Genomic DNA, 11704 nt, shown 5'->3' with positions numbered 1-11704 from the left:
TTTCTATCACATTTATTTTTTATATACTAAGTGCTGAATCAATTATTATGAGAACAATATTATTATATATAATTGTAGCACTAAACATTTCTTCAGGCTTGCAGACCTGAATTTCTTCAGATCCGAGTGTTGATCTTCACTTTGAATGGAACTATCCATGGCATGCACCGTTCAAAAATTAAAGTTGTACTACTTTATAGAATTGGGTCAAAGATTGGAATTATCGACCATTCAAAACCAAAGGCATGCAATATTAACCCCTCGATTAAGCAGCTTAGACAATTAATTAGTTGACTAATACATGTGCCAAAAATGTACGGTGGTATAGAATGGAGTGTACCGAGGACGATGGTCAGCCACTTGTACTAGAAAAACTAAATTTGTTTAGCAATACAATGAAGCACGCAATGTTGGGTTCCAGCTTCCACCAAATACTCTATTATTTAATCCTACATTGATTAATGGTTTAATTGTAACTTGTGAGGCCATGTTACGAAATGTTGGGGTGTGTAGCCCCCATTTGACTAGTAATTAACAAGACCACAAGAGACTACGTACTGAACAAAGAGAACATACATATATAAAACGCCTATAAATAAAGATATTAATTAAGTTGGGTCCTAGCTAGACTTGACTCCTAGTTAGTAACAAAATCTTGGGTTATGCTCCATAATGTCGGCCACAAGAGCTGGTAAGAAGACACATTCCCTCATTTCCTTCCCTAATTACAATAACATTACTTTTGCAAAATTAAAATGTATTTAAACTAATAATTAAATTTAGCGTGTACGTGTACTTTGGGCCGGAGATGATAGGAGAGATTATACATCATCCCCGGCCAGCATGTGTGCATGTTTCATGGAGCAACCGGAAGGGACTTGTTGTGTATGGGGCGTCGTCTTCGTACACGGGAATAATCCATTGAAAAGAATTGTGATGTGTCCTCCTCCACCCATTCTTGTCTTGTCCCTGATCTGCTGCTTCTTTGCATCACCTGCACATCACCTTCTTCTTCTTCTTCGTCTTCTTTATGGAATATTGGCTTACCACCTGATCAACTCATAGAGCTAAGGCTTAATTACATGCGTCCGAAATATATATATATATATAATACAGAATGTGATCGAGGTCATTGACCTAGCTACATGTCATTCTTACCAAGAAAGCTTACATATATAATACATGCACCTTAATTTTAAGTAAGACCCTATTTCTGCTTTTGCATAATGCATATTCGAAGCAAGCTTTGCAACGAGTACTCAACCGTCACTAAATTTGTTCACCATGTTCATCAACCGACTCATTCTGTGAGCAAATTAATTGGTGACTATGACTATGTAAAGAAACAAAAGAATTTCTAAAACCCATAAGAAAAAAGAGAAAGAAGAAGAAGATGCATTGGACTAAAGAATAAGCTTCTTATTTAGGAATGAATATGAATATATACCTAAAACATTTTCCTTGTGCTTGTTGGAAGTTGTGGAATCTTGACGTTGATCTTGTACTCCTACAACCTGCATGTTTTTCAGATAATAGGAGGGATATGAGAGATGAAGTTAGGAAGAGATATTTAAATTATAAAAATGGGTGATGAATGAGAAAGGATTCGTCTATTGTTTGATTCTGTGGGGAAGGATTAATAAGCTTACAGTTACTTTTTCAGTGAATCTAAGCTTCCTTGGCAATGCAGGGACAGAGACTTGGACTAAGTTGTTGGCTGCTCACAATATCAATGTAAAAAGAGATAAGAATAGCTAGCTAGCTATGATCTTAAGACTTAAGAGAGAAATCATAGAGAGAGAGAGAGAGAGAGATTACCAGGTTGTTTATTGGATTGTTGCAGCACTTGAATTTGCAAAGAAGCAGTACAGGGTGTTAGCAAAGTGGAGATAAGAATAGTGCATATAAGCATAGTGACGAATACCAGCTCCATACTTCTACTATCTGAGATTAATTGCTGTGAATGATTCTTCTCAATTTTGTTTGTGGGTATAGGGGGTTCCAATTTATACCAATCAATGCTAGTGGTGGCCTGGTGGGAAACCCACAGAGAGAGAGAGAGAGAGAGAGAGGCTACACAAAGCACAAAACGCAGAGTTCCAATACAAGCAGATGGAAATGTTGCATAAAAAACAAAAAGGCTTCACACCATTTGGGTTGGTTTTGTCACCTACTATATACTACTATACACAGTAGGTTGGGCCCTTCCTTTGTTTCCGTTTTATATATAACAATGTTTAATCTCACTTGAACATCTCCATCATATCCCAAAATGTCAATACCTGTTTTAGCTTCAACTATGGCTCAACCCTTTTCTCCCCATAGGAAGAAAGAAAATATTCGATTATTTCATTATGAGCTGTGCTTTTGATTCTGTCATTTCGCAACTTCTGCATAGCTCAAAAGGTACAAGACCAACTCATATTATATCAATGAATCATTCAATTGGAAGGTTGCATTCTTTGTGTTTCATGGCCTAGCTAAGCTAGCCGCCTAGCCTTGGCTGCTTTTGTTTTCTTTAATTTTTCAAATTTTTTTATTTCTTAGTGAATTTAGCAAACTGTTGGCTGCATATACAAGTCTCCTTCAAGAATTTGGTGCTATTGGAATATGTATTGGGTCCAACTTTAACAAGCAAACCAACATGTACCAAAAAGCCACTTCCTTGGTTTTCTTCCTGAGATAAATTAATCCGAAAAGAAACAAATTCTGCAGAGTTTGAGTCAATGCATGGCTTGGGGAGCGTTTGGTTCCAAACTCTTCAAACCAAAGACTCTTGACTGGGCCTGCAAATACAAGACCAGGCCCAGCCCAATTTCACGAACTTTCCAATATATTTATACCACCACCATTTGGCCAAAAAAAAAAAAAACCACCACCAATGACAACTGTACTCATGTAACTCCTGGACATTCTTATAGGATTAGGTGGCCAATTAATAGCTTACAACGAATAAAAAAATAATTTCCAAAAAGAAGGAAATATTTGATAAAAGATAATGAGAGAAGTATAAGATATTGCTTACACCTTAAAGTGCACGCATGAGAAAAACTATGACACCTATAAAACCTACTACAACTTACATCCCAAAACAGAGAAAATATGAGGTATGTATTAATGATAAAATATGATAAATACTTTATGATGCATATACTCTGACTTAAAACTATGGTTAGAATACAAGAATTCAGAATCTACAGCAAACAAGAACCTGCCTCCAACCCCTATGTTTACGCAAGTGCGTCCGGTCAGCTTTTGCCATTCTAACTGGACTGCTATTCCATTCAGACTGTAATCTGCAATGCCAAAGAGGAAATACCAATTTGTCAGTCATGTCATGTATTCTGGGAGCTTGATAACAGGTTGCAAAAGCATGAGATAATGAGTTTGAGAGAAAACTCACACGGGGAAGGCAAATGAGCGGGTGCTGGTCGTGCTGCTATCTGATCGGAGGGAGACACTGCCAGAATAAGCTATTCGTCCAGAGTTATTTAAAAGACTCGATAAAGGAGCTACTGCAGAGAAACTAGACTCTCCCGGACCATATTGAACTCGGAATGAAGCATTGTATGTATCGGAATTTCCATCTTCAACCATGGGCTTATTTGAAGATTCAGGACATTGAGTGACAACATTTTTAGGAGACTCCTCTCTGGCAACTGTCACAGGTGCTAAAAAATGTTGAACTTGGCTTGAAACAATCTTTGAATGAGGAATGTCATCATCTACAGACATATTCTGAGTTTCAAGATGTTCACAGACACCATTATCAGGACTCTCCTCTCTGGCAATGGTCACAGGTGTTATACTATGTTGAACTTGGCTTGAAACAATCTTTGAATCAGAAATGTCATCATCTCCAGACATATTTTGAGTTTCAAGATGTTCATGGACACCATTCTGAGGGCACATGTCTAAAGTAACGGATAGAGGTGCTGAAGATAACTCACTGACAAGGCAGTTTGATTCTTCAGCTGAAGAAACAGGAGCCAGGTTTGCCACTGCTTCCGTCTCACTATTATTTGATTCTTCAGTTGCTGAAACCAAAGCAGTGCTCTCAGTTTGTGCCATTTCACTTCCTTTTTCACTTGATACCTGCATTGAAATCAGAAGAATCTACATCAAATTCTAAAATGTCACCTCTCTCTTCTCCCCACCCCCCTCTCATCAAGAGAAACTTTTTTTTTTTGCTACTGGGAAGAGAGAGCTATAGAACTGTCAGTTACACTGCACAACCACAGGTATGAACTTAGTTCATCATTGCTGCAGACAATTTACACATACGAAATGAAATTGAAAAAAGAAAAAAGAATTGTTTTTTCCCTTCTTTATCCTGTAAAGAAAGCGATGTTTTTTTATTAATTATGCACCTGATGGTTTCAGGTCCTCAGTTCTTAGTGTTTCAAAAGTACTATGGAACCGGAATCCCAGTACTCCCCAAACTGCAACATGGTGTCTGAGTTGCCCAGAATAACAATTCTTATTACAAAAGGGAGTGCTATATAACAAGATTTATTAGGTGAATTGTGCAATAATAAAAACTGACATGTATACCTGAACAGTCTCTTCTACAGAATCATTGTTGTCCTTATTAGAAGACTTGGAGTGGAAGTTCACTGTACACCACTCTTCCATTGACAGCGCATTTACAGGGGATATAATGTCTTTGGAAACATCAATTGCAGTCTTCTCCGATGCATCATATATTGCTTCCCCACTCTGCATCAGATCCTTGGAGTGGAAGTTCGCTGCACCCAACTCTTCCATTGACAGCGCATTTTCAGGGGATATCATGTCTTTGGAAACATCAATTGTTGCCTTCTCTGATGCATCATATATTGCTTCCCCACTCTGCATCAGATCCTTGGAGTGGAAGTTCCCTGCACCCAACTCTTCCATTGACAGTGCATTTTCCGGGTAAATCCAGTCTTTGGAAACATCAATTTCAATCTTCTCCGATGCATCATATATTGCCTGCCCTCTCTGCATCAGATCCTTGGAATCACAAGAAATGACAAAATCCTCCTGTGAATCATTTTGTGCAGAAGATTTAAAACCGTCTGGAATTCTCATAACAATATCCATTTGTTCTTCAAGAAGTTGCTTATTCTGATCCTTATGAGGATATAAAGAGGTGCAGAATGCCTTCTCATCCACACCAGTCTCAACCCAGGGCTTGTCTTGGGAAGGCACTCCCTCATCAACGCAGATGTCCTTGATAGTATTGCAATTACTCTCTTTGTAGCAAACCATAAATTCTGGAAGTTCACATTCCATAACACTTTTGTCCATATAATAATCCGATGCCTTCTCTAATGAATCTAATTTTTCAGAAGAAAGAGTATATGGAGACACAAAACCTTTGACCTCATCTTTACATCTTTCCAAATCATCCACACTCTTAGGACAATCAAATCTTGATGCAGCCAAGCCATTTCCATCATTTTTCATAGGTATTTGACCAGCATCTTCTTCATTGCCCTTTGAATCACTCAAAACCCTGTTCTGACTTTCCTTCATGATCCAATTTGCTGACTGTAATCCAGCAGAGTCCAAGGCAATGTCATTGTGATCAAAAGGTTTAGAATCAGATTTCTGGCTTATAGTTAAGTGTCCAAACACTGGTTCCTCTGCAAGTACATCAAAACTCCCAATGTCAGTGAACTCTGAAGACTATAACATTTAATAACTTTTTCTTCAATATAAGTAAAGAACTCAACAACAGGTGGACAAACACCAAGTGCACCATAAAAGGAGTACTCTGACCCCTAGGAGCACCTAGGCACTTTATAACCACAGCCTGCCCTCACACCCAATCAATGTGGGAGAATCTAAGACTATAGAATTCTAGATGAGCAATGTTGAAGTCAAGTACTTTTTCATGAAAGCTTCTTGAGCATAAAAGACAGAAATATGAGAAATAAAAAGAGAATTTTCATGCACAAATGGGACGATACAAAAGGAAAGAAAACTTGAATGTTACACCATGACAGTACCTTTATTCTTACAAACATCCATCAGATTGTGAAAGTATCAAAGATACCAATGAGAATGCTCAAAGGCCCAATCAAGAAGGGAGACCTAAGCAACTTGACATTACATAGCAAGATAAAACTACACAAAGAACTGCAGCAGTTTGCATTCTCCCATAATGTAATAAAAAAAAACAAATAATATACGGTTTCCAATCGAAAGGTGGAGACCATAAGCAAGACCCCAAATGCAAGAGTCTAAAAACAGAATGACCAAAACGAAAAAGGAAAATAACAGTTATTACCAAGTTTCATGGTTTACATAGACTGGGTAATGCAGGAGAAAGCTTTCAAGCTACTGCAAGTAATATTTTCAAGCATGGACCCTGCCGATCAAAATGCATTCTATAGGTTAGCAACCAATTCCACAAAACCCACTTTGAAAAACTTTATAATTGGGAAGCTAAATCGAAAACAAGGATGATCAAGTTTAGGAAGAAATGAAAAGATTTTACACAAGCATAAACACAAAACGCATGTAGCTTCAACTTTATGAACTTCTAAATGAAATATCAACTGACGAAGAAGTGCAAAATCTGAAAGATGCATCAAAGCAGAGTAGAATCCAAGTAAAAAAAAATAAACAACAAAATACCTTTAAAATTTTGTCAACCAAAATTGGTAAATTGTATGCCCATTTTATCAGAAAAATAAATAATAATTGAAAAGTTGCTAGACAACCACCTTCGAGCAACAACTGCTATTGTAAACTTACTTTAACAATTGATAGCCAGAAGTTTAACGAAAAGTAAAGAAACCGCCAGCTCTCACAACTACTTTTTTGTTCAATAATGAAGGAAGAGTATTAGATAATGGTGGATTACAACAGAGCAGCCCTAAGACTAACCAAAAGAAAAAACAAGATTATTAGATGAGCGCAGCCCTGATGTGTACACTAAACAGCCAAATACAATGCCGTCCCTAATTTGCCATCTCACACTTCAAAAATAAATAAATAAAGATTTCCTCAGCAGTACCATTCTGAATAATCCAACCCAAAATTTTGAAATTCTTAGAAAAACAGAGTATTTCAGCTTCGGAAATTAGGTACATAACTAAAAACTTGGAAGTCCTTTTTTTTTTCCTCGAAGAAAAAGCTAATAAAAACAAAACCCCAAAACCAATGCAAAACTATAATAATAGGGAGACCAAAATCGGTCCAGAGCCTGAAAAAGCTTTGGGCAGACATTATGGAGTCCAAAGTCAGTTCTCAGCGTACAAAAAGACAAGGGAAAGTTGGAACTTTTTGAGAGCCTCCACAAACTTTTTAACAGCTAAATAATTAGTAAACATTAAAATCAAAATATACCCATGAGACCTTGCCTTTACAAGATTCCCAGTTCCCACCATCTATTTGTCAGGCAACAAACTGATCACTGATCAGATCTAGAACGCTTTGGAATTAAGAAGAAAACAAAAAATAAAAAGGAAACGAAAAACCCAGGCTTCAAAACCCCAGATGGGAAACTAGTAAAAACCAAAGTGGGGGAATAAGAAAGATCTAAATCAGATATTCAGATCCCAGAAGAAAAAACAAATATAAAAACCCTTCAAAAAGATAATACCTTTTCAATCTGATAATATACAAAAACTGCAGCTTTCGCTTTCTCGCTCCAGAACAACTGCACCCAGAAGCCAGCACAAGGATCAGTGCCAAGATAAACTAAATTCAATTCAATTGGGAGGCAACAAATATATATAAAATATAAAATAAAATTATAAAAGCAACCCTTTAATATCGTAATCTTAGTATTATTATGAATTTAAAAGAGAGAGGGAGAGAGAATGAACCTTAGTTCATAGAACACGGAGAGAGGGAGGGAGAGAGAAACATTCTGTAGTTGAATTAAAGAGGTATAAAAGGTGATTAATCAAAGCAGGAAAAGAGTAGAGCCGGTGTGAGAGTCATGGAGGTTATTTAGAGAGAGAGAGAGAGGGGTGAGTGAGTTGAAATAGAAAAGAGTCAAAATAAATTAAACGGGTTTGTTTTCTCTTCCCTTTTCTTGTGTCCTAATTAATAGGCTTGGTTTTAGCATTTATTATCCCAATTCATTTCACCTCCTTACTCCTTACCTGCCCAGTCCCCAACAGCACTTTCCCACTTTCCCGTGAAACCCAAATCTCTGCCTGATACTTTCCTTTCTTCCAAACAGCTCACCCCGCCATCACCAAACCTCAAGTCAAAACCTGTCCTTTGCTCCGCCAGCAACCACCAAGGGACTGGGAAATGTTACGGTGCGACTGCGACGCAGGAGAGCATACAATGCGGAGTCAGAGATCTTCTGCCCTCTCTCTCTCTCTCTCTGTGGTCTTTAGAAGGAGGCCATCGTCATCGTCTCAGGGATCCAAGTGTATTTTGTTGGGCTTTTTAATGTGATATACGCTCGATGGGGGCCCACCTGTAACGAGTTTCATTCCAGAAACTGTCGTTTTCGCGAATGAGATGGTTAGCGATAAATCTGGGCCTTTGATTGCGTAGAAGATCCCGGGAGTTTTGCAATCGGCAGTCTCCGACTTCAGGGTTCGTAGCGTGGGTTGGCGGCGCAGGGGATTGGGGGCTCGCGCGAGAGATCTCAAAGGAAACTTTTTACTTCTGGGAGCAAACTCTCAACTCTGTTTGATTGGTGCACACGTGTTGGGGCGGTGTGGGCTCTGCTAATGTGCGCAGGGAGGGGACCCAGCCCTTCCTTGTCGGTACTCGCGTAAGATAAAAGAAGAATGAGATTGATTGATGAAAATAAAAGGTTTTGTACAACAACTGTACAATTCATGTGTGATACGGGGGGACCACCGTATTATAAGCATGTATTATTAAAATGTAAATACCAACTGTACATCAATTGGTCCTAATTCCTAAACCATTGTGTTATTAAAATATTATACGAGCAGGACACACTGAGACCCTCATGTAGCCCCAAGTTGGCTGCAATGGTTTTAAGTTGTTACACCTATTTTATGATTAATCCTTTTCTTATAGACCGTTTAGAGGTCCCCCTCACGAGACAGCAGCATACAACAAACATGAATTGCATATGCTTAAAGAAGTTGTCTAATAACTAATTTTGTAACAAACCTTGAAACTTAAGGAAAAATCACCATTATGTTACAAGTGTTTACCCTATATGCATTTAACATAATCGAATACATAACGAGAAAAATAAATACAATCAATTATCTACATGCGTAGTAAATACCTTTAATTACTTGTGGATTGATGAACCATAGAATTGAAGTGGGTACATCATTTGGTAGCAATTCATTAAGAATGGTTTGTTAGTATATGCATATATCTTATTCATTCCACTACACCAGCCGAGTGAAGTCGGTGCATCTGATCTCACTAGTTTGGCAATTGGCATAACATATATATATATATATATATATATGGCCAATGTGCTTCATCTGTGCTCTCAAATCTGGTCAAGAAAATTAATGGCTCAGAGTGTTTTAGACGAATCATGCATTCCATGGATTACAATGGGTTGGTAGGGTAGGTATGCCTTCATAGTTCATACTTACATCTACTGAGGTGGATTTAAACAAAATATTCCTCAAGTCGTACAAAAAAATAAATACATATATATATATATATATTTCTCCTGTCGATGTTTTATGACTTGTGTATACAATGTTAGTGACCACACTGTGCTCTCTCTTATCCACTTTCTTCTTTTTTATTTTTGTTTTGTCAAAATCTACTTTGTTCTTGTCTTTCTCTTTTTATGAAAAAGAGGGAGACATTATTAGCACTCCCTCTCATTATGCATTTTTTATATTTTTTATTAATTTGATCACATTTTATTAAATTCAATTACCATATTTATTCTTAGTTGCTTTGATTCAGCAATTATTCAAAAATTGATTCATCCGGATATCTTCTTTAGTGCGGAACAAACATACATTGACAAAATTGTTACTATCATAAGTATTTTCATTTAAAATTCGTTAAAATGATGACTTTTTGAAATTGTCGATAACACTTTCCAAAAAAAATAAAAATAATAACAAAATAAAACGAGTATACTAAAATTATCAGAAAGATTTTGTATCATGCTCTCCACCTAGGCTTAAATTTTCCTAAATATTTAAATACCATATATAATAAGTTAATAACTTTGTAGATATATAGTATTAGAGTTTTGACCTCCTAGCTAGTAATGAAAGACAAAAGGCATTAGTGCATGCATAGGGATTCCAAAACTCTCTTCTTCTTCTCCTTTTGTTTATGGAGGATTATATATGATTCTTCTATTCCTCACGTCTTTTGTTTACATATGATATGGAGATCCCAACTGAATTCTCATAAATAATTGGACAGTAGATATGAAAAATATTAATACAAGGGTAAAAGGATGATGACAGTAACAGTAACCAATGTGCCAATTTGTAATTAATAAAAAAAACTGGGAAGCTTCTTCTTTTTCGTTTTGAAGGAAACTTCAATTCAATGTATCGATATTGATGTCGTTGTTGTTGTCTTCCTGCAATGTGGTCCAAATGGAGTGTTAAAAATAAATTCCTCTTTTCATGTTTACTTATTTATATATATACTTGTGTGTATACAACTACAAGATGATAAAATAAAGGGCAAATTACACAAAAGTACCTCAACTAACCATCCTATATCACTTGAGTACTCCAATTAAAAAAAGTTGCTCGTAGGTACCTCAATTACTGATTTTGCACACCTAGGTACCTCCGTCAACTTTTCCGTCAAGCCTACCGTTAATTGCCTACGTGGCACACTAGAAACATGCCACGTGGACAAAAAAATAAAAAAAATTTTAAAAAATGAACTAATTATTAAAAAAAATTAAAAAATCAAAAACTAAAAAAAAAAAAAACTAAAAAAAAAAAAAAAGGAAGGAGTTGCAGGGGAGTTGCAGGGGCTAGCTCCCAGCCTCCCTCCGCCTCCCACCCCTCCCTCCGAGACCCACCCAACCCAGCCAACCACCCCTCCGACCCCAGCCACCTTTCCGCCGACCCCAGCCACCACGCCGCCAACCCACCCCATCTCTTTCCACGCCTCTCTCCTCTCTCTCTCTAACTCTCTCTTTCTCTCTCTCTCCCCGAAACCCTAGCCTAAGCCCAGCCCGAGCCTAGTGACCCACCCCCTCCTCCCTTTGCCTCCCCCAGTGACCTACCCACCTCCCTCCCCTCTCCGGCCACCAGCTTCATCTATCTCTTTCTGTCATTCTCTCTTCCTCTGTTTCTCTCTCTCTCTCTCTCTCTCTCTCTCTCTCTCTCTCTCTCTCTTATAAATCTGAACGAAGGTGGAGCTCAGGGCGGGCGGGTCGGGGCTGGGGTTTTGGGGAGAGAGAGAAAGAGAAAGAGTGAGGTAGAGAGAGAGGAGATGGGAGGGGAGAAAAATGGGGTGGGTGGCTCGGTCGGGGAGAGAGAGAGAACGAGGCCGAGAGAGAAAGTGAGGGGCGAGGAGAGAGAGAGAGAGTGAGGCAGAGAGAGGAGAGAGGGGGTGAGTGGTCGAGTGGGTCGGCGGCGCGGTGGGTGGATCGGCGGCAGGGTAGTTGGGGTCGGAGGGGGGGATGGCTGGGAGGGGTGGGAGGCGGAGGGAGGCTGGGAGCTAGCCCCTGCAACTCCCCTGCAACTCCATTTTTTTTTGTTTTTTTTGAGTTTTTAATTTTTTTAAATAATTAGTTCATTTTTTTAAATTT

General features: G+C 38.2%; 2 protein-coding genes across 5 annotated transcripts; both read right to left on the bottom strand.

Annotated features, from left to right (window-relative positions):
* Positions 1 to 856: 856 nt before the first annotated feature.
* RGF8 (root meristem growth factor) lies at positions 857 to 1933 on the bottom strand. Its single transcript, XM_086231249.1, has 4 exons — positions 1819 to 1933; positions 1650 to 1720; positions 1448 to 1514; positions 857 to 1050 (listed from the first exon to the last, which is right to left on the bottom strand). The coding sequence occupies exons 1-4, from the start codon at positions 1931 to 1933 to the stop codon at positions 857 to 859; spliced, it is 447 nt and encodes a 148-aa protein (XP_086087375.1).
* Positions 1934 to 2943: 1010 nt separating this feature from the next.
* Positions 2944 to 8388, bottom strand: LOC147295310 (uncharacterized). 4 transcript variants are annotated; one of them, XM_086234379.1, is made up of 6 exons: positions 8106 to 8388; positions 7598 to 7654; positions 6278 to 6358; positions 4555 to 5630; positions 3404 to 4116; positions 2944 to 3296 (listed from the first exon to the last, which is right to left on the bottom strand). In XM_086234379.1, exons 3-6 carry the CDS (start codon positions 6285 to 6287, stop codon positions 3188 to 3190), a joined length of 1908 nt encoding a protein of 635 aa, XP_086090505.1. In that variant the 5' UTR covers positions 6288 to 6358; positions 7598 to 7654; positions 8106 to 8388; the 3' UTR covers positions 2944 to 3187. The 4 variants fall into 4 exon arrangements, with proteins under 4 accessions (XP_086090505.1, XP_086090506.1, XP_086090507.1 ...); XM_086234380.1 differs by lacking the exon at positions 8106 to 8388 and adding an exon at positions 7824 to 8099; XM_086234381.1 differs by lacking the exon at positions 6278 to 6358 and having other exon boundaries at positions 8106 to 8387.
* Between the last annotated feature and the right edge of the window lie 3316 nt (positions 8389 to 11704).

Source organism: Dryas octopetala, chromosome 2, assembly GCF_963921425.1.
Source record: "Dryas octopetala chromosome 2, drDryOcto1.1, whole genome shotgun sequence".
In the NCBI taxonomy this organism is placed as follows: Eukaryota; Viridiplantae; Streptophyta; class Magnoliopsida; order Rosales; family Rosaceae; genus Dryas; species Dryas octopetala.
The sequence above is the reverse complement of the archived record's forward strand: the minus strand, read 5'-3'. Positions and strand labels throughout refer to the sequence as shown.